The sequence below is a fragment of the Panicum hallii genome, chromosome 7, assembly GCF_002211085.1.
Source record: "Panicum hallii strain FIL2 chromosome 7, PHallii_v3.1, whole genome shotgun sequence".
In the NCBI taxonomy this organism is placed as follows: domain Eukaryota; kingdom Viridiplantae; phylum Streptophyta; class Magnoliopsida; order Poales; family Poaceae; genus Panicum; species Panicum hallii.
Window position 1 is genome coordinate 851,497 of NC_038048.1, and position 21,165 is coordinate 872,661.

Below are 21,165 nucleotides of genomic sequence, written 5' to 3' on the forward strand. Positions count from 1 at the left end.
AAATTTGATCAAATTTTTATAAAAAGTTATCACCATTGCCGAGTGTAACATCCCGGATTTTTCGGGAATGTTATAAGATGCAAAAATCGTGAATTTTAAAAAAAAAATTGTGCAAGTGTTAGAACCTAGGGATAATATAAGGAAACCTCTTTTGTATCCCTAGTTCCTAGCCAAATAAAACCTAATTCAAGTGAAGGACTAATTTGTTAGTGTAAAATATTTTGAAGTTATTTGAGTTCCTCCGAATCAGCTTGTTCGAATTTGTTTGGCTTGGATTGGATTTCGCTTTTGGATTGTTTGGTAGTGAGTGGAATTTAAACTCGAAGTGTGCCCTTCGAATTTGAATTTAAAAGCTAACTACCCTAGTTGAGCCCGCTAACCCTAACCCTAATCTAGCCCGGCCCAAAACCTAACCCGCTGCCTTGGCCCAAAGCACGCAGGCAAAACCCGGCCCCAGCTAGCTAGCCTGCTATCCCCGGCCTGCCCGCACAGCCCACAGGCCGGCCCAATTCCACGCCGTTGCCCCAGCCCATCATCAGCCGCCGCCTCCCCTCGCCGGCCTCACCCCTTCTCCACCGCCCAAGCTACTGACGAGTGGGACCCCGTCAGCTTTCCCTTCTCCCACCTCCAGCCGCGCCTCACCCCGCTCCCTCGCCACCTTCGTCGTGCGCTCACGTACATGTACTTGAATCCAAGTATATGGCGTTGTTGGATTGGCTGGACTCGGCGCTTGAAGAAGAAAAACATTACGGATGCGCCGGTCTCTCCCATTTCCTTATGAGCTGCTATGGTGTCTAGCAACTCATCGACTTGATCCATGTCCCCCCTGGGAAGTTCGATATTCCACTCCGGTCTTACAACAGGTGGTTTATTTGACCTTTCTGGGAGTTGGGGGGGCATGATTTTCAATGTAGAACCAATGATTTTTCCACCCGGGAATATTGGAGGGGAATTTGTACGAAAGGTACTTATCGCCGGCTTGTTGTCTAAGTTGGATGCCGGCGCCCCCTACGACAGATGGATTTTTGGAGGTGGGTTGTGGTTTTACTCGGAAAAGGAAGCGAAAAAGATCCCAATGGGGTTCGATTCCGAGGAAGGCTTCATAGAAATGGATAAAGATTGCGATATGGCAAATGGAATTCGGGTTGAGGTAATGGAGCTCAAACCCGTAGTAGTAAAGAAGACCCCGGAAGAAAGAGCAAGAGGGGAGGGCCAATACCCGTTCAGCAAAATGGTAAAATGTGACGATTTTGTCCACATTTTCCATGGGGATTGGTTCACGAAAAGAGGGGCGCCAGTTGATAAGACTCTTCTCTTGGAGCAACCCCTCAGAAATAAGTTTTTGGAGGTCGTTGTTGGAGCACTTACTGTGAGTCCACTCCCGGCTGGTGGCTGCGCCTCCTTCTTCTTCCCGTCCTTCTCAGGTCTCTTGGGCTCCATTTCCAGATCCGCTCACCACGAGTTGCTCGAGGGCTGCGGGGAAAGGGGCGGGGAGATTTTGGTTGGATTGGGACTCTCCAAGGGGTGAGGGCGGAGTGCGGCTCTATTTGAGGGATTTTGGTAGTTCTTGGCGGATTGCAAATTGGAAGCACAGTTTTTACTTGCCATTGCCGCGGGGTTAAATGACCAGCGGTTGGGTAAAGGTTTATTGTTTCGAAGTTGAAGAGTCGTTTTAGGGAATATTCAGAAGATGAGGGGTCAATTGGTGGATTGTTTAGATAAAATATTTGATTAATCATTTTTCAGGGTTAACTATCCCGAAAAAAGGGGTTTTTCGAATTCCAGATCTAATTTCCATCATTTGTACCATCACACCAGTTATTTATTTGGGGACATTTTTTCACCGCATGCCACGACTTTTGGATCCTTATTTCCAAACCTAAGGGATTTGGATTCAAGGCTCGGGGGCTGCGGGATACGTGGCATCGACTACTTATTTTTTTGAATTTATTCGAAGAGTAAGTAAGGAAGATTCAAGACTAATGCGACCCTCAGCCTGATTCTCCGATTCAACTTAAGGCTCGGGGGCTACTCCATATAGAGTGCGATTTTTCAATCGCACACCATACCAAAGAAATAATTTGGGGCATGAGCACCTCATAGCTTCGATGCAGCCAAGTAAGTACTCGAAGAAGAACTTTAAGACGGAGCTTTGCAAGAAGCCAAAGACTACTTCGAAAGTACTCGAGAAGCCTGCAGTACTCAGCTACGAAGAGCTCGGGGGCTTGTCAGACCCGGGGCCACGGGGCTGTGCACATAACGTAGTTTAAACTGGGTTAGGAGATAAAACCTGTCTTATCTCTTATTTAAGTTGTTTTCTACTCGTTTGAGTAGAAGATAAAGCTAGTCGATACAGAAGGAATATACTCGAAATATAGTCTGGTACAATTCCTTGGCTAGTGTTGGTTAGGATTTATGTAACCCTGACCTTCCGGATATATAAGGGGGTGCAGGGACCCCCTCAAAACAGATCATTCTACACCCAAGGCAATACAAACCACCACACAAGATGTAGGGTATTACGCACCTCGCGGCCCGAACCTATCTAAGTATTATGTTCCTTGCACCTTCGAGTTCCTGATCTCGGCTTCTCCTCACCTAAACTTACCACCTTGGGTATACCCCTCGGTGGGCAGCCGGTAAAACACCGACAGTTGTGCCTGTGCCCTTTCCCGAGTCCCACCATTGTGATCTCGCCTTTGCCCTTCCTCGCCATCGTTGGCACGTCGCCGCAGGCTCGGAGCGCAAAGACCCCGCGCGTGCGTGCACTAACCGCCGCCATATCCGCAAAACCGCACCTTTGGTCCTACCTGCACCACATCATACCTCCGCTCTCACCTGGTCTCGCCGCCGCCATGCCACAGGCCACCGTGCGTGGCAAGAACGCCTGCCGACGCGTGCACGTCGGGGTAGTCCCTCGGTGGACTTTCCTCGAACACCTGCTGAGCACCACCCCGCCATGTCTGCCGCACCACGGTTTCACCGTGCATGGCCGTGACGTCACGTTCGCGTCGCGGCCAGGCCAGTGCGGCCTTTCGTCGGACGCCCTTGGGGCACACACGCGGGCACACCCACCTCCACTGACACCGCTCCCGCACAGCCCCCGCGCGCACACACACACGCGTAGCTACTGCACCGGATCCAGGCGCTGCCACACCGGTTCTGGCGGGCCAGTGACCTGTGGCCCTCACCTGTCAGCGGGCGGCAACAACCGCTGCCCTGCGGGCCCTTCCTGTCAAAGAGAGAAGAGGGGTAAGGGAGAGAGCGGATTGGGCCATCCCTCGGCCCGATAGCTGAGCCAGCTCGCCTAGCTCCCTGAGCCGACCTGCCAAACCGAGTCGCCCTACGAAGCCGCAGGCCAAGCCAGCCCGTCAGCTGAGCCGAGCCGAGTTGGGCCACTGAGCCGGCCCAACGACTTTTGGCTCGTGATCCCGAGCCGTTGCCCTTTTCTTTTTAGGCCCAACCTGACACGTGGGTCCCACCTGTCAGTGGCATAGTGTGACTGACCAGCGGGACCCACTGACCACCTGACCTCATTGGCCGTTGACTATCAGCGTTGACCAGTCAACGCTGACGTCAGTTGGGCCCACTGCTGATGTCAGCAGGCCTGACCCACCTACTGACATCATGATGATGTCAACATGACATGTGGCGCTGACGGTGTGTTTTCTTTTTCCAAACCCTTTTTATTAAATTTAGAAAAATAATTAATTATAGAAAATTTATAATTAATTAACCAGACCTCCCAAAATTATGAAACCAGTTTTATAATTCTTCTAAAATCATGATCTACTCGTTAGAGTAGGTTTTGTTGTGATTTGGATCTTATTTGAGTACTTTTGTGCACTTTTGCATTTTGGGCCCCTATATTTATATATTTTTATGATTAGGTCCCCGCGAGAAGGAATTGACCGACTTCCAGATGACTAGAAGACCTTGGAAGACTACGAAGAACCACCAGGTTCATGCCCATCTACGATCTGAATACCTATTAGGCATTGCTTGCTAGATATCCTATTGCTTTATGATGTGTTACTATGAGATGAACCTGCATAGCTTATTTTATTTACCTGAACTCCTTGCAACCCTATACATATGATAATTATATGAGATGCCTTGCTATGCTTTGCATGTGTATGTGTGGGATGGATGGATAGTCTTGGCGTGAGTGGAGATACACTTTCCAGGAGTTGGTGAATAGGGCTTTCAGCAGGAAGCGAGCAAACTTAACTCGATCTTCGGGTTGAGGGCTTAGAGTGTGTATCTTGGCACACTCTACAGTGTACCTGTGGTGGGTGTACTTGTGGCGGGTACGTCTTTGGTGGTTTCTTGGTTGAGGAGTTGGTGGCACCCGTAATGGGTGTAGTTGCGGACCATTGCGGTGGAGACGTATGTGACGAAGACGCTCGCTTCGGCAACTGAGGACCGGTTGAGGGTAACTATAATTAGTGGAATTATGTTAAGCATGCACACCACTTACCCTTATGAGGGTGGGCCCGGTTTGGTTCTACCAAGTACGGTACCAAGCCGGTAGGAGGATCGAGTATCGGTGCAGGGGAAGGAGATGCTGCCTCATGTTCCCCGAGACACAAGGGAGGCTTCACAGTTCCGGGGCGACCTCTTGCTGGAGGATGCACCCGAGACCCAGGAAAGCCGGATGGTACCGTGGCTCCTATTCCTGTTTCAATAGACCGGTATCTCGTTGTTCAGTTGGGTCACTCCTGGCTGGCTTCGATTCGAGTGGGTCCAGGTGTACGACCCCTGCAGGGTGAAAACTATATGTATAGCCGCGTACTTAGTCATGTACAATCCTACTCTTCTGTTACTCTTTTTAGTTAGTGTTACTCATGTTTTCTACCTCCCTCTAGTGTTGACTCCTGCCTGGGGCAGCTGAGGTGCGAGGAGTGGGAGTCCTCGCACCGACTCGGTAGTTTTGGAATGTGTGTATTGGACCGGGAGTCCGAAATGCCAGAATGGCCCGAGTTCGGAGTTTGGATTATGATATATCTTATGGTGCTGTTTATGCGTAGGAAACCCCAGCTTTCTCCTTGATTTTGATATACCTTTAGTATAGACCACTTAAAATTTGCATACGAATGGTGAAGTGAACCTATCCCATTCCTTGGGGATAGTTGGTAGATGTAGAATTCGATCCGAAGCATAACATCAACTAAGAAGGACGATCCAAGGATGGTCCGTGCTTCGCTCAAGGTTGCTTGTAAAGGAGTGTTTTCCCCGGATAGCCCAGAAGCTTAGCTATCACTTCCATTTTTGGTTTGTTTCACCTTAGCATAAAGGGTTTGTAATGTAAACTTGTGATACAATCCTTCGGATTGTGTAATAGTTAAATCCACGTCTGAATCTATGCGATGTATGACTAAAATATCTGTCTGAGATGAGTTTTGTATGTGATAGCTACGTGACTATCACGACCATACAGGAAGTTGGATTCTTATGTCGAAAATTTGGTTCGTCACACCGAGTATATAGCGCCATTAGTTTTCAGTTCACTACTTCTTACAAATATTCATGCAAATAGATAAATTTTCAATTTAAATCTAAAATAGTTTTGCTGATAGATGTAGTGTTACTATTTTATTTAAATTAACTAATTTATTTGATAAATATTGTTGGCCAAAGTTTCAATAAAAATCAACAGTGATATATTGAAGAACTAAGGTAGTATGATATCAAACTAGTTTCGCTAGATGTGCATTAAGTCTATTTTGATAGTGCATTTATTTGACATGGTAGATATTAATGTATTTTAAAACTAAATCGTGATACAATTTGCAACAAAGTTGAATTTAAAAGAAATAGTTTACCGTCGAGAAATAAAACAATTTAGAGAATCGGGTAGTTTTCCTCTAGAAGCACGAAACCTAAAAGAAAAAAAGAAAGAAAAACAGGGTAAACGTGCTTTATTTCTGTGATATTGCTGAAAATGGTGGCTGCTGCTCCTGACATCGAGGGCAACCTCTTGTTGGATCTCTCTCACCTCTGCTCACAGGTGCCACTTGAGCATGCATTCCCCACCCAAAAATAGATGCCAAGGTTGGAAACGGAGGATCAAGTCAGCAACAATGGCAAAGAAATTACTCTTTTTTCCGTTCCCATCCCCGCCGTATCATGCTCATGCCCGGGCTCCTAGATTGGCGGCGGCTCAATTATTTTTTTCCGTGGAAATTGGATCGGAGCCGCCAAGAGTCACAGGTTTTTCTCTCTTTCCTCCACGAATTTCTTCTGCGATGGATGAAATCTGATTTGCCTTCTAGAATTTGTTCTGATCCGCCATCATCTTGTCTTTCGTCTGGCCTTTGTGGCGGATCTGCCGCGCGACATGTAGAGGCTAGATCCAGCAACAAGGAGCAATCCTGTGTGCAAGTATTGTACCGAATTGTCGAATTTGGGGCTAGCATTGGGGCCTAAACATCAACGTCGAACTCAAGGTGAGGAGTATCAGGCGAGGAATTAATTGATCTTTGGGCATCCTTGAGGCAACTGCAGTGATCCCCATCGAGGAAGGGAGCAATGGCCGGTTAATTTCGTGGCCTATTGAGCTGTAGAAGCCAAAGAAAATTGTGTATAGGATGAGGTGGCCGAGGAGCAAATTCAGATGGCTCCTCAGCGCATGCCTCATTTCTCTGCTGCTGCAGCTCGTTGGTGCGATCAGGACTAGCTTGTTCTGGCCACCAGCCTCCCTGCCGTCTCTTGCAATCCCAAGACAAGATGAACCGGTAATGACCAAGTTAATGATGCTATGCATTCATATATCACTTATATCCCTGTAACGTGATATTTGTACCAAGTTCTACAGTTGATGTGCTGTTTCCCTTAGGTAAATTGTGCAGGTTTGGAGAATAATAATAATGAAACACTGATATGCCCGTTCATGGAAATAAGTGTTGCCCAGTCTGAATCTGTGTAGTTATCTGTCTATCTCACTGAATGTAGGCACTTTATTTGAAATACTTCAATGGTCATATTTAGTTATTTCTATAGAGGCGAAATACCTGTTTTTCACTAACTGATGCCTATATCACCATTCATACATTCAGAAGTTAAAATTTCCATGTCCACTTTCTTACTAACTGTTATTTCTCATACATTACATTAAACACAGGTGGAACTATTATGGCTCAGTTGCTATCTAAACTTGAGAATTCCTCAAGATGTTAGAAACAAGTCCCATTATAGCCTTCTATTCAGCACTATCGGCAATTCCTATAGAATAAATAATAAGAAGTCCTCTCCTCAGAAGATCAGTATTGAGGAAGCAATCACTGCTAGTTTGTTGCCTGCAGAAGTTGCCAACACCTTTCTGGACTGCTTAAACAAGCATAATTCCCCTTTCTCTGAACATGGACATCAGAAGCAGCAGGAGGAAACCAGGAACTTATTTCTCAACTCTAACAGTATCAACCCTCCTTTTGCAATGAAAAAAAGACTTCTACTTGAAGGAGCATCAGCCATAGCTCCAACCTTACCTTCAGAAAAACAGGCAAGGAGAAGTGTTTTATCTTTCAAAGCAGAAGATCGCCCACTAGTCACTAGTATCAAAAAGGGTTCTAAAGCAGAGCCAAAAGGCAAGAGCAAGGACAACAGTGGCACTGTTATCGCTGGTTTATCAGTGGCCTGTATAGCATTGGTGGCTCTTATCGGTCTGTGCTGTTGTGCTTGTCGTGGAAGCAATGATTCAGCATCATCATATGATGATAAACCACTGTTGAGTTTGAGTGATTTATCAGGTGCTACAAAATTAAACACAATAGCTTTTATTTTCTCTTTTTCAGTTCGTCCAATTTCTCTCTTGCATAGATGCTTTGTTGTAGGTCTTTCGCACACAAAGAGAGAGTAATGCTTACTTGAAGCAGGTATACCAGTCAATTCATGATTTGTTCCTAAATGCAACAGGTTCTTCTCGTAAGTCATGCTCTACCCCAATTGATGTCAGCCGGTTGGGGGCATTGTCAATCAATTCATCAGAGACCGAGCATAAGGAATTTGTATTACCTAAGAAGGCAGCAGCAAGAGAAATGTCAATGAAGTCGGAATTTGAGCGACGCAGCAATGCACAGGCGATGAAGCTAAGCTCTTATGAAATAAGCACCATTGCTGGACAGCCAGTGGCCTCTACTAATTCTCAGGATGTGAAAGCTGCTGCCCCAATTCCTTCTAGTAATGCTAGCGAAAGCACTTGTGAACATGCAGCAGGTCCAGCACCACCGCCACCACCGCCACCCCCTCTCCTAAAGGTTCCTCCTCCACCATCTGCACCACCTGCACCAACTGCACCGTCTGCACCATCTGCACCACCTGCACCACCTGCACCGTCTGCACTACCTCCTCCAAAGATGCCAGCAGCTCCTGGTTCAAGCAATCCGCCTCCACCAGGACCACCCCCGCCTCCTGCTCCCAGGCCTGCAGCCGGACCTGGACCTCCACCGCCGCCATCTAGACCTGGAGCTGGACCTCCACCACCAGCAATGCCTGGTCCAAAAGCGCGTGGGCCTCCACCATTAAAGAAGGCAGGAAATGTTGCAGGTCCTTCCGCGGCAGACTCTAATAAAACAAAGCTGAAGCCATTCTTCTGGGATAAAGTTACTGCAAATCCAGATCAAGCAATGGTGTGGGATCAAATTAAAGCAGGATCCTTCCAGTAAGCTTGCCAACCACCCTGAACGTATCTTGCTGTGACATGATTATTGTTGTTGTATTTGCACCGGCACCTGTCTTTGCTACTTTCTTGCTATTGCTATTAACCAAAGATCGAGAACATCAGGTGAGTCGGTATTATTAACTTTTCCACTTGTCAATTCATTGATAGGTTTAACGAGGAGATGATTGAGAGTCTTTTTGGTTGTCACGCTGTTGACAAGAAAAGTGGCGATGGCAAAAAGGATGCAGCAAAGGATGTCCCTCAATTTGTTAGGATACTCGACGCTAAAAAGGCACAGAACTTAGCGATATCATTGAAGGCATTGAGTGTTTCAGCTGAAGAAGTACGCAATGCAGTTATGGAAGGTAAAACCAGCCGTCTTATGGGCCTCTTCTTGTATTATGTATTCAACAGAAACAATGTACCTTAAATTAATGGGTAATTTGATGCAGGGCATGAACTTCCCACTGATCTGATACAAACCTTGATAAGGTGGACTCCAACTAGCGACGAGGAGCTTAGGCTTCGGCTGTACACCGGAGAGCTCACCCAATTGGGTCCTGCGGAGCAATTCTTGAGGACAATCATTGACATCCCTTATCTCTACCAGCGCCTGGATGTTTTGCTTTTCATGTCCAGTTTGCCGGAGGAAGCTGCGAATGCAGAGCAGTCATTTAAAACCCTGGAGGTATGCTGGCTTCAGTAGTAGTACTTATTAAGCTATCAATAAGTCATTTGTAGAGAAAGAAGAGAGGATATAAGTGTCTGATAATGGCAAGGAAATGCTGATAGTTTTATTGAATTGCGCTTTTTTTTTTCTTTTCAAAAGGTGGCCTGCCACGAGGTCAGGAACAGCCGTCTATTCAAGAAGCTGCTGGAGGCTGTACTCAAGACTGGTAACCGAATGAACGATGGCACTTTTCGAGGGGGCGCCCAAGCATTTAAGCTGGACACCCTCCTGAAGCTCTCGGATGTGAAGGGGGTCGACGGCAAGACGACGCTGTTGCATTTTGTTGTCCAGGAGATAATTCGCTCAGAGGGCGTGCGTGCTGTGCGGGCTGCCAAAGAGCAGAGCAATAGCAGCATGTCCAGCGTGACCTCTGATGATCTCACTGAGGACGTCAGTGACGACACGGAGCACTACAAGCAGCTAGGCCTGGGCGTCGTTTCCAGCCTGAGCGACGACCTCCAGAACGTGCGCAAGGCGGCATGCCTGGACTCGGATGCGCTGACCATCTCAGTGGCGAGCCTGGGGCACAAGCTGGTCAAGGCCAACGAGTTCCTGAACACAGCCATGAAGAGCTTAGACGAGGACAGCGGCTTCCACCGGAAGCTGACCCAGTTCATCGAGCAGTCTCAGGTGCGGGTGACCCACCTTCTGGAGGAGGAAAAGAAGCTACGTGCGCTCGTGCGCACCACGGTGGACTACTTCCATGGGAGCACGGGGAAGGACGAGGGCCTGCGGCTGTTTGTCATCGTGCGCGACTTCCTGGGAATGCTGGACAAGGTGTGCAGAGAGGTGAAAGAGGCAGCCGCCAAGGCTGCTTCTAACAAGAAACCTTCAGCGGCAGGATCCGGATCAGGGTCAAAGGGCAGGCAGCCATCGCAGTCATCGACGTCTTTCCGCGATCCCCGGCAGCAACTGGTGCCAGCGATCCAAGATCGGAGGAGCGCAGCGGCACGCAGCTCTAGTTCGTCTTCAGACTCTGATGACTGACAGTGACAGCTAATGTTTGTGCAGACTACACCATTTGATGGGATGGGATGGGAACACAGCATGTAGAAGAAGAGTTAGCGGCTAGCTAGTTACGAATTGACTCTCACAGCAGAATGAAAAGTTAGGGACACTACGGCCTAGTAGGTTAATTATATGATGATCTCTGCTTTGGCCTCCGTAAATATTTTTCTTTATACAAATGTACGTCCTAGATATGTACAAAGATCAAGGCTGAAAGAATAAGTGTCATTTCTGTTCTTGTTTTGTTTTGGCGAGCTGGATCAGATATTCTGTGTGTTTGAGTCGTACGTGTTGTTTATGGTTTGTTTGTACCGTACGTTTTGAATTCGCGATCTGTTGAGTGGAGATCAAGCTCTGTTGTTGTTTTCTCTTTTCTGTATATGATGTCGTGGATGCTGTTTAGCGCATTATTCGTCGTTGTGCAATGCTAAGAAAGTAGCATTCAGGCACAGCATGCTAAGATGAAATTGAAACCAAATTGCTATCCTACTAAGCGGGGGTATTTTTTTTTCCTTCCGTGCACCTGAAATTCGAACCAGGTAGGATTATATTGTTATTGTTAATAAAAAAACAAAAACAATTGTCGAATGATTGTTAATGGAAAGGATCTTGCTTGGAGAGAAGGAAATGGCTGCCATAATATATAATCTCTCTTTCTAAATAGAGTATTTGGAATGAAGAATTATTCCTATCTATATATTGCACGTGGATCGAATCCATCAGAGACCATGGATAACAAACGTGGAACCACAGGAGGCGATCAGCAGCAAGGCGATGCGCCAAAATGGCGGGCGCGCGTTGTTTTCCCCCCCAAAAGAAAAGAGAGAGAGAGAGAGAAAAAAAAAGGCGGGACGCTGAGCAAGCGCGCGCGCGGGGGCGGGAGCGCAACCAGCGCCGCCGTTTCTCCCTCCTGCCCTATAAATGATCAAGCTCTCCCCCGCCGAATGGATCCATCCAACCCAGCCATGGCGCCCACGATCCCGCCGTCCTTCCCTTCCCGCCGCGGCCAGCGCGCCGCCGCCCCCACCGTCACCATCTCCTCCGACTCCGATCGGTCCGTGACCGTCATCGCCCTGTCGTCGTCCTCCGAAGTGTCCGCGCCCTGCCCCGTCGACGTCCTATCGTCGGCCGACAGCAACAAGGCCATGAGCCGCGCGAGGACGCCGGCGCAGCGCCAGTGTCCGTCGTCTCCCGTCCGCTCACCGGTCGCGGCCTCGTCCGACACGGGCAGCGGCACGGCCGACGAGGCCACGAACCAGCCGGCGAGAAGTGCAGCGCCGCACCGCCGTCCGTCCCCGCCCGTCCGCTCACCGGTCGCCACCGTCGCGGCCTCGTCCCACATCAGCGGCGGCACGGCCAACGACGCCATGAACCAGCCAGCGAGAAGTGCGGCGCCGCGCCGGCGTCCGTCCCCGCCCGTCCGCTCACCGGTCGCGGCCTCGTCCGACTGGGGCGGCAGCGGCACGGCCAACGAGGCCACGAACCAGCCGGCGATAAGTGCGGCGCCGCGCCGGCGTCCGTCCCCGCCCGTCCGCTCACCGGTCGCCACCGTCGCGGCCTCGTCCCACATCAGCGGCGGCACGGCCAACGACGCCATGAACCAGCCAGCGAGAAGTGCGGCGCCGCGCCGGCGCCCGTCCCCGCCCGTCCGCTCACCGGTCGCGGCCTCGTCCGACTGGGGCGGCAGCGGCACGGCCAACGAGGCCACGAACCAGCCGGCGATAAGTGCGGCGCCGCGCCGGCGTCCGTCCCCGCCCGTCCGCTCACCGGTCGCCACCGTCGCGGCCTCGTCCGACATCAGCACGGCCGACGACGCCAGGAGCCAGCCGGCGGTAAGTGCGGCGCCGCGCCGGCGTCCGTCCCCACCCATCCGCTCACCGGTCGCCGCCTCGTCCGACTGGGTTGCCAGCGGCTCGGCCAAGGATGCCACGAGCCAGCCGGCGAGAAGTGCGGCGCCGCGCCGGCGTCCGTCCCCGCCGCCGTCCTCTGCCGCGTCCGGCCGCTCGTCCGCCAGTGGCGGCGGGGCGACCAGCCAGCGCAAGAGGAAGGCGAACTCCAACTCCACGCAATGGAGCCTCGAGGACGAGCGCGAGCTCCTCGCCACCTTGGCCGACCTCCGCAACGGCAACCGTGGCGAGATCCCCTGTGCCCAGCACATCCTCGACGAGCTCAAAGGCGGCGAGCGCGCGTTCAGCCGGCGTGGCCAGCTGTATGTGAAAGACCTATCCAACAAGGTGTTCCGCCTCAAGGACTGGTTCGCGACGACCGCGCGCATGGCCGCGGACAACGGCGGCAGGCTCCCGCCCCAAGCGCCGAACCGCGACAGGGTGCTCTTCAGGGCATCCAAGAAAGTGTGGCCGGACGTGTTTGCGGACGGCGGCGCCGCCTACCTGGAGGCTAAAAAAGCCCGACGTCGGGCCAAGCTCGGCCTCTGACGTCACGCGGCCGGGCGCATCTACTACCTTCATATATCGTATCGCTGCCGCTGCCGAGCTCCTCGATCGCTCCTTGCATTGTCCACTTCATATGTGGGCATCTATCAGCAGGTTGGATCCAAATAATTAGTGTTGGTCGTCATCATAGTATCCTTATTGTTATTATCTGCTCATAATGTCCTAGATAGATAGCTAGTGTGTTTCAAGCATGGTCACATGTTAGGTCGTCGTTGCATCTAAGCTAGATCGATGGTGTCATTTTTAATTATATATATCAGGCTATATATATGCATGAACTAGTAGTGTCGTCTTTGTGTTTCCATTCCCTTGAAGCGTCTCTGTCTCTCTGATGCTTCAGGTATCAAGCATGTATGCATATCAAGTTATATATATGAGCGTGCCTAGTTATTGAACATCTACTAACACAAGGGGAATTCGATGAATCAATGATAATGCACGATGAATAGATCAAGTTTAGTTCAGCAATTATATATAATGCTTGAAAGATCGATCTGTAAATTTTTCCCTTTTTCAGTCTCTTTATTTAGTTTCATTGTGAGGTATCTATCTACATATATAGTTCGATCAAGCCATCTACTAGGCAGAACATTCAGATCATGCAGGGAATCCGTCCCCATATATAAACATGTGATGCTACCTACAGTGACGGCTTACAAAATTATTAAGATAGATGCACTTTGATCCATACACAGGTAGGCATTCATATCTGGTGCTTTAGATCTCCAAGAACAAGATGATGCATACGTACAGTGAAGCTATATGATCTTTCTTGATGTATATCTTTTGGGTATGCATGCATACACATACACTGGGCTAGTTTTATGGGTGGGTTTTTTTTTTATTTCATTCAACAAAATCAGCAGGTACTAGCTACCTTATTAGGCTATGGGGGAATGAAATAAAACAACCTGCAGAACGAAACTTCCCTATTGATCGAGTCGAGCAAAGTGTTGTGGCCGCCGTGAACCAACAGAGGACGCCGAAGCTGATGAAGGCGTGCGGCTACAACTCATCCCAGGCATGGCATGGCACGCGTCCAGAGCGGGGTTCAGAGCGGCTGCGCACTCCCGTCTCGTGGTCGTCTTTGGCCCTCGGATCAAAGCGAGGTCACAGGGCACGTAAAGTAAGGCTGGAAACACGGGGATAGAGGAGAGGGGGCTCACCGAGCAGAGAGATCGGCGGCGAGGAAGACGGCGGCCGCCATGGATCTCGAGCAGGTTCTCGCGCTGCCGAGCTTCGAACCCGATTGAGATGTACGGGAAGGCGTCCAGCGTTAGGAGGAGGCTCGGGTGGCGAAGTTCACCGGCCGGCCGCCATTGCGCTCCCTGGCGCCGGTGTCCAAGAAGAAAAGAGACGAAGGGCGCTAGGGTCTGGTGTCAGGCTCGAACGCGTAGTGGTTGGGGCACGGACGCCGAGCCCGTGGGCGTGAGGTCAGGTGTGGTGTCGAGCCAAGCTTGCGGAGCGCCGCGACGGCAGCAGCAACGGGGTCCTCGCGGCTGCAGGCGTGCGGCCCAGCGAAGAAGCTAAGGGAAGCTGGGCCGGCTTGCTGTGCCAAACGAAAAGGGTGATGGTGCTGGGCTGTACTGCATTGAAGGCAGGACTAGGCCTCTTGGTGGGTCACGGTCCAAACTAGTAGATTAGTTATTTATTAGGGTTTAAAATTGTGATGTAAATTTGACTCAAGAACTCAAATAATTCAGATCTCCTACTCGAAAAATCCAAATAAATCAAATGAAGATCCAAATCACTCGTGCACTTGTCCTTAAATGATTCCCATAAACAATTTTATTTACCAGGAATTAAGATTGGGAGAGGAGCATTTAACTTGTATACTCAAACAATTTCATGAATCATGATTCCTCCCAATTCAAACAAAAACTGTTTGAAATTCAGAATTTCTGGCACCAACAGCATTCTACAAAAATGTGAGATGCATGCAACCCAACCCCTCCGTGCGAGCGAACATTGTGTCTCTCTAGATCCGCCGAGATCAAGCAGCTAGGGTGAGATGAGCTCGGTCTTGTCCCAAGCAGTCTCCATCTAGCATCTTAGATCAAGCATGACCATGTCAGCCTGCTCGGCAATAGCACTATGGCTAAACTCGTCAGAGAAAAATTTTCCCCCAAATTTTAAGTTAATAGCTAGAGTAGGTGATTGAATGAAAGCCAAAATCAATCGGATTCATCTTTGCATATATATATATAGTTGACTCACCTTTTATCACTCTAATTATAATAAAACAATATAATTAGAGTAGTAGCATGCGCTCAAGAAACTACGGACAATTATTGATCGTGCAGTTATAACATTAAGAAACACGAGGTGCACTGCCAACTTGATGACGCATGCATGCAGTGGCGGAGGGCCCAGTATGGCGAGGTGTGGCGCTCGCCACACCTCGGCCTGGCCCAAGCGGGAATACCTCGGCCCGGCCCAACTAAAAAAACTCTAACCCTATCCCCAATCCCCAGTTCCCCACTGGCACTTTGCAGCTCTGCTCCCGCCTCCCGCCATCCCGCACTCCTGCGCCCGCCACCCCGCCGCCGCCTGCCCCACGCGCCGCCGCCACAGGCCCCGCCCCCGCCTGCCCCGTTTTCCTACTGTTATCATCGGGGCTGTCCCAATTGATGTGGTATGCCTATTGTTTTCCCTTTACTGCTTTACATGTTCTATAGAAGTATAGATGCAAAATGAGCTTACGATGTGGTGCTGTTATCACACTAGAATAGTAGAATATTGTGTTTATTGCGTTGTACATTGGAATGTTTCAGATAAGCTAGAAATTGATGGTTTAAGGCCGCCCGCTGCCCGCAACCCCGCGCGCCGCCCCGGATCAGAAAGTAATTAGCATGTTGCCACTTGATGGTGATGCTTCCAATCCAAACTCTAGCAGAAAAGGGAAAAGAAAGGGACAGGAAAGAGGTGAGAGAAGTAGTATTTTTTGGGTGTTGTATAGGATTGGGAACTTAAGCTAATTTATTTTAATGTGAATTTGACTATTTATTTCAGATCTAAAGAGCTATTTTAGTCCATTCGTATCCAGTAGCACAAACCCAAGCACTCATGGAAGTGAAGTTGGTAATGCCATAATAGAGGAGGAAGAGGAGGTGGAAACTCATTTGGAGGACACCAATACCATAGACCAACAGCCAGGTAGCAATGAAAATGATCAAAATGATCAAGGTACAATAACTGAGTTCAATCCGGATTATATCATTTCTGATCCGGGACTTCGGATTCCAATTGAGCAATTTAGTTCTAATATTAGAGATGAAATTAGGAGGGCTTTCATGGAACGAGGTCCAACTCAACCTAGTAGTCATGTTTTTTCTAGAGGAGAAGATAAAAGGCGCTTTCGAAAAGAATGGTTTGAGAAATATAATTGGCTGGAATATAGCTTGGTGAATGATAAGGCTTATTGCTTTTGTTGTTATCTTTTTAGAAGAGTTGGTGTAGATGATGAAAAATTTGGTTATGAGGCCTTTACAAAAGAAGGCTTTAGGCAATGGAAGAATGCCTACTTAGCACTCCCTAAACATGTTGGTGGCCCTAATAGTGCTCATAATAGATCAAGAGCGGCATTTGATGATTTTGATAATTAAAGAGCAAGTGTAAAGGATAAAATTGTAGTTCATACCAAAGAGGCAGAAAAGAAGTATGAAACCCGTGTAGATACATCTTTGGTTATTGTAAGTTATATTGCCTTGCAAGGTGAACCGTTCCGTGGACATGATGAATCAGAAACTTCATTGAACAAAGGCAACTTTCTAGAATTTCTTGATTGGTACAAACTAAGAAATGAGGAAGTGAGGCAGGCATTTGAATTTGCTTGTCCTAAAAATGCTAAAAATAACTTCTGGAATAATTCAGAAAGAACTTGCCGAGTGTTGTGCTCAAGCGGTTACCAAAGTTATAAAAGAAGAGATGAGTGGTTGTTTATTCTCTATTCTTGTTGATGAATCTCGTGATATATCAGTCAAAGAGCAAATGGCCATAATAGTCAGGTAAACATCCACTTTTATATCTTGTATTCTTGTTGAATGTTGATGAATCTTGTTATAATATTTCTAAATATTGTGAGTTTCTTCATATAGGTATGTGAATAAAAAAGGGCAAGTAGTTGAAAGATTTTTGGGTATCAAGCATGTCAAGCTAACTACATCAGAAGTATTAAAGAGAGCAATAGTGGAGGTTCTTAGTGCCCATGGTTTAACTATTGCAAAAATACGAGGCCAAGCGTATGATGGAGCTTCTAATATGAGAGGTGAATTCAATGGTGTTCAAAAACTAATTCGTGATGAGAACCCATATGCTTTCTATATCCATTATTTTGCTCACCAATTGCAGTTGGTAATTGTTTCGGTTTCAAAGTGTTGTTCATCTATAGAGGATTTCTTTGACTATGTGAATATGATTGTGAGCAGCACTAGTGCATCTTATAAGAGGAAGGATTTATTGATTGATAGTCATCATACAATTTTTTTGAATAAGTTGGAGAGTGGAGATATTTCATCAGGTAGAGGACAACATCAAGAAACATCATTGCCTAGGCCTGGAGATACAAGATGGGGATCTCACTACAGGACATTGCTTCGTATTGAAACAATGTGGGACTTAATAATAGAATTTCTGCAAGTGGTGCATGATGAGGAACGTAATCCATCAAGGGCAGGGGGGTTGGTGCCTACTATGGAGTCTTTCAGCTTTGTGTTTATCATGAAGATGATGTTACGGATCCTTCGCATAACAAATGAGCTATCTCATCTGTTGCAGAAGAAGGATCAAAATATTGTTGAGGCCATGTCTTTGGTTATTGACGTGAAAACACGTTTGAACAATTTGAGAAGCGAAGGTTATGAGCCACTACTTGAAGAAGTCAAAACATTTTGCCAAGAAAATGATATCCTAATACCAAATATGGAAGACAGTGTACCAAGATTTGGTAGATCAAGGAAAGGAGGGAGAAACAACATCACTCAAGATCATTACTTTCGTGTTGATACCTTCTTTGCTACCATAGATGCTATCACAACAGAGTTTGATCATCGATTCAGTGAGGTATCATCGGAATTACTTACTTGCTTTGCTTGCCTTGATCCTAGAGATTCATTCTCTAACTTTGATGTGAATAAACTTGCTCGCCTCACGGATATATATTTGGATGATTTTTCTTTTGATGACCGGAAAAGAATAAGAGACCAGTTAGAAACCTTCATTATTCATGTTAGAAGAGTTGAGGCATTCATAGCTTGTTATGACCTTGCAAGCCTAGCAATGAAAATGGTTGAACTTAAGAGGCAAGAAATATTTCCCTTGGTTTATCGCCTAATTGAGCTGGCATTGCTGCTACCAGTAACAACTGCATCAGTTGAAAGAGCATTTTCAGCCATGAAGATTACTAAAACTGAGTTGCGGAACAAGATGTCCGATGGTTGGCTTATGACTTGATGGTGGTGTATATTGAGCGGGAGATATTTAAAGGAATTGATCTTGAATCTATCAAGAAGGCTTTTCAGAAGAAAAAAGATAGAAATATGCAATTGCCAAAGTCTCCTAGACGCAACTAATAATAAATATACCGGTATAACTCTATACTCTAATTGTGTATCTTGTATTACATTTAATATTTTAACTCTAATATTTCGTTACTAATTTATATTTTCTCTTTGTTTGATAGCTTCTTTGGTCCAATTGTTGATTTGATGCGTACTTTACGTGTTTTTCTTCATTTGAGGTACTTCTAAACCATATTTTTGTTGTGAACCTTTATTTCCGTATAATATTTGAACATAATCTAGTAATCCACCGCCAGTCCGCCACACCTAAAATTTTCGGCGTCCTCCGCCACTGCATGCATGCTCAACCAAAGGGATGATGACCAAGGACAAATGAATGTCGCGTCGATCGTATCTCCATCCATGGTGGTGCCTACTGCTTCGTTGCTTGCTCATCCACATTCTTCAATTCGATCTTCCATGGTGGTAGGTAATGGTTGTATAGAGGACATCGTCACCAACGCGGTCGTCGGCATGCCGACGGAGTTAAGTTAGATCAGACGACGGCCGGGAAGGGGTTGAGGCGAGGTGTGGGGCGGAGCAGGAGCGGTTTCTTGCGAGCGCACACCAGGCCGTCCGACTCGTCCATGTCTATCAGCTGCTGCTGCTTGACCGCTGCTCCGTCGTCGCCGCCGGCGCCGGTGGCCCAGTCGAAGCACTGCACCAGCGCCGCCAGCACGGCCGGCACGGACTGCAGCGCCAGGCCCATGCCGGGGCAGCCCCGGCGGCCGCTGCCGAAGGGCATGAACTGGAACTGCTGCCCGCGGGGCTCCAGACTCTCGGCGGCGCCGCCGGGCATGAACCGCTCCGGTCGGAACGCCAGGGGCTCCTCCCACAAGGCTGGGTCGCGCCCGATGGCCCAGATGTTGATGAACACGGCGGTCTGCGGTGGCACGGTGAACCCGCGCACCACCATCTCCTCCGACGACTGCCGGTGCGCGATGGGCGCCGCGGGGTGCAGCCGCAGCGTCTCCTTGTACGCCGCCATCAGGTACGGCAGCTGCGGCAGGTCCGCCTCGCCGGCGATCCGGTCACCGCCAACCACAGCGTCGATCTCCGCAACCACCTTGCGTAGGGCCTCCCGGTGGTTCATCAGCTCCGCCAGCATCCACTCCACCATGGCCGCCGACGTGTCCGACCCAGCGGTCACCACGTCCTACATATACGCATCGACATCATCCATGCTTAAGAAATCTCGATACGATCATGGAAAAAACCAAAATCAGTAGCACTACGACGACTCACGATGATGAAGGCCTTGATGTTGTCCCGTGTGAGCTTCACCTCCGCCGTCTTGTCCTCAGCTTTGTCCATGAGGATGTCCAGCAGGTCCTTGTGCGTCGTGGCGGCGGCCTCCTTCGTCTTCCTGTGGTCGACCGTGAGGAGCCTCCGCGCCTCCCTGGACTCCTCCTTGTGCCTGAGGATCTCCTCCAGCAGCGCGTCGAAGCGGCGGTGGACGTCGGCGGCTCTCCTGCGGAGGCCCTGGATGTCCCATCCGCGGCAGAGGGCGATGTAGTCGTCGACGTTGAAGGCTCCGACGAGCTCGGCCACGGCCTTGACCAGCTCCTGCGCCTCGTCGGTGACGCTCCCGGGCACGGTGCTGGCGACCATCCGGATGACGGAGGTGTTGGCGAGTCGGATGAGCTCGCGGGTGAGGTCCACGGCCTCGCCGCGCGCCGACGCCGCCAGCGCGGCGCGCAGCAGCGACACGGCGCCGGCGCGGCGGATGGGGCGCAGCTGCTCGACGGTGCGCGGGCCCAGCAGCTCCGACATGCAGAGGCGCTTCATGAAGCGCCAGTGCGCGTTGTAGGGCGCGAAGGCGAAGCCCGCCGAGTCGTAGGCGAACTGCCGGGCCACCGCCGTGAGCGGGCGCTCCGAGATGCTGCCCTCGTGGCTGCGGATCAGCTCGCCGGCCACCTCGGCGGTGCTCGCCACCACGCAGTGCGTGGACCCCAGGCGGATGTGCATCAAGGGGCCCACGCGGGACGCCAGCTCCTGGAACGTGCGGTGGACCGGCGGGCGGAGCAGGTGGAGGTGCCCGATCACCGGGAGGCTCGTCGGGCCCGGGGGCAGACGGGCCTGCAGGCGCCACGAGGAGATGAGGTGGTGCAAAGCCACGGCGGTGACGGCCGCGATCAAAGCCAGGACTGCGGTCACCGGATCGGCGACCATGCTTCTGGGCTGCTGCTGCTCTTCCATGGCCACCGTCACCCTTTCCTTCCTTTCTTGCTTCAATTCCTCAGATCAGTGCTCTAATACATATAAGCTGCTCGATCACCAACTCAAGTACTGTATGTGACCTGCTGATCGAGGTGCAGTGTCTTATATATAGGACTAGTGATTACAGTAAATGTTTTATTTGATGTGTACAACAAGATAATAGATGCTGGCCGGCCGCCTCGATCGATCGCTTGCTTAATTAGTCGAAGCGTACCAGTCTCGTACATAGTACGTGTTATTTAAGTTTTTCTCGCCGCCCACTTCCGTTTAATTCTGCACAGCATTATTTGACCGCAATTTCCTGCAAAATCTCCATGCCTACGTATTTCTGATATATACGTGTGTGTGTGTATGTGTGTATATCTATACACGTATATAGTATTTTGTTATAATGCACACCCACTCTCTCAGTTGCAGCTGTGACAATTCTAGTTGCAACTAGATTATGTCCAATTGCAACAGAGTCGGTCTAAGTTTGAATTGCAACCAATTCGCGTCCAGTTGCAACCGGATCAGTTTGAGTTGCAACCGGGTTGC

General features: G+C 49.2%; 2 protein-coding genes across 3 annotated transcripts; one reads left to right on the top strand and one right to left on the bottom strand.

Moving 5' to 3' along the window:
• The first annotated feature begins 5,944 nt into the window (after nt 1–5,944).
• On the top strand, nt 5,945–10,640 carry LOC112901178 (formin-like protein 18). 2 transcript variants are annotated; one of them, XM_025970031.1, is made up of 7 exons: nt 5,945–6,213; nt 6,347–6,737; nt 7,124–7,748; nt 7,915–8,659; nt 8,828–9,024; nt 9,112–9,347; nt 9,489–10,640. In XM_025970031.1, exons 2-7 carry the CDS (start codon nt 6,591–6,593, stop codon nt 10,374–10,376), a joined length of 2,838 nt encoding a protein of 945 aa, XP_025825816.1. In that variant the 5' UTR covers nt 5,945–6,213; nt 6,347–6,590; the 3' UTR covers nt 10,377–10,640. The 2 variants fall into 2 exon arrangements, with proteins under 2 accessions (XP_025825816.1, XP_025825817.1); XM_025970032.1 differs by lacking the exon at nt 5,945–6,213 and having other exon boundaries at nt 6,237–6,737.
• Nucleotides 10,641–18,591: 7,951 nt separating this feature from the next.
• Nucleotides 18,592–20,767, bottom strand: LOC112900040 (cytochrome P450 93G1-like). Its single transcript, XM_025968740.1, has 2 exons — nt 19,654–20,767; nt 18,592–19,564 (listed from the first exon to the last, which is right to left on the bottom strand). Exons 1-2 carry the CDS (start codon nt 20,605–20,607, stop codon nt 18,905–18,907), a joined length of 1,614 nt encoding a protein of 537 aa, XP_025824525.1. The 5' UTR covers nt 20,608–20,767; the 3' UTR covers nt 18,592–18,904.
• Nucleotides 20,768–21,165: the final 398 nt, after the last annotated feature.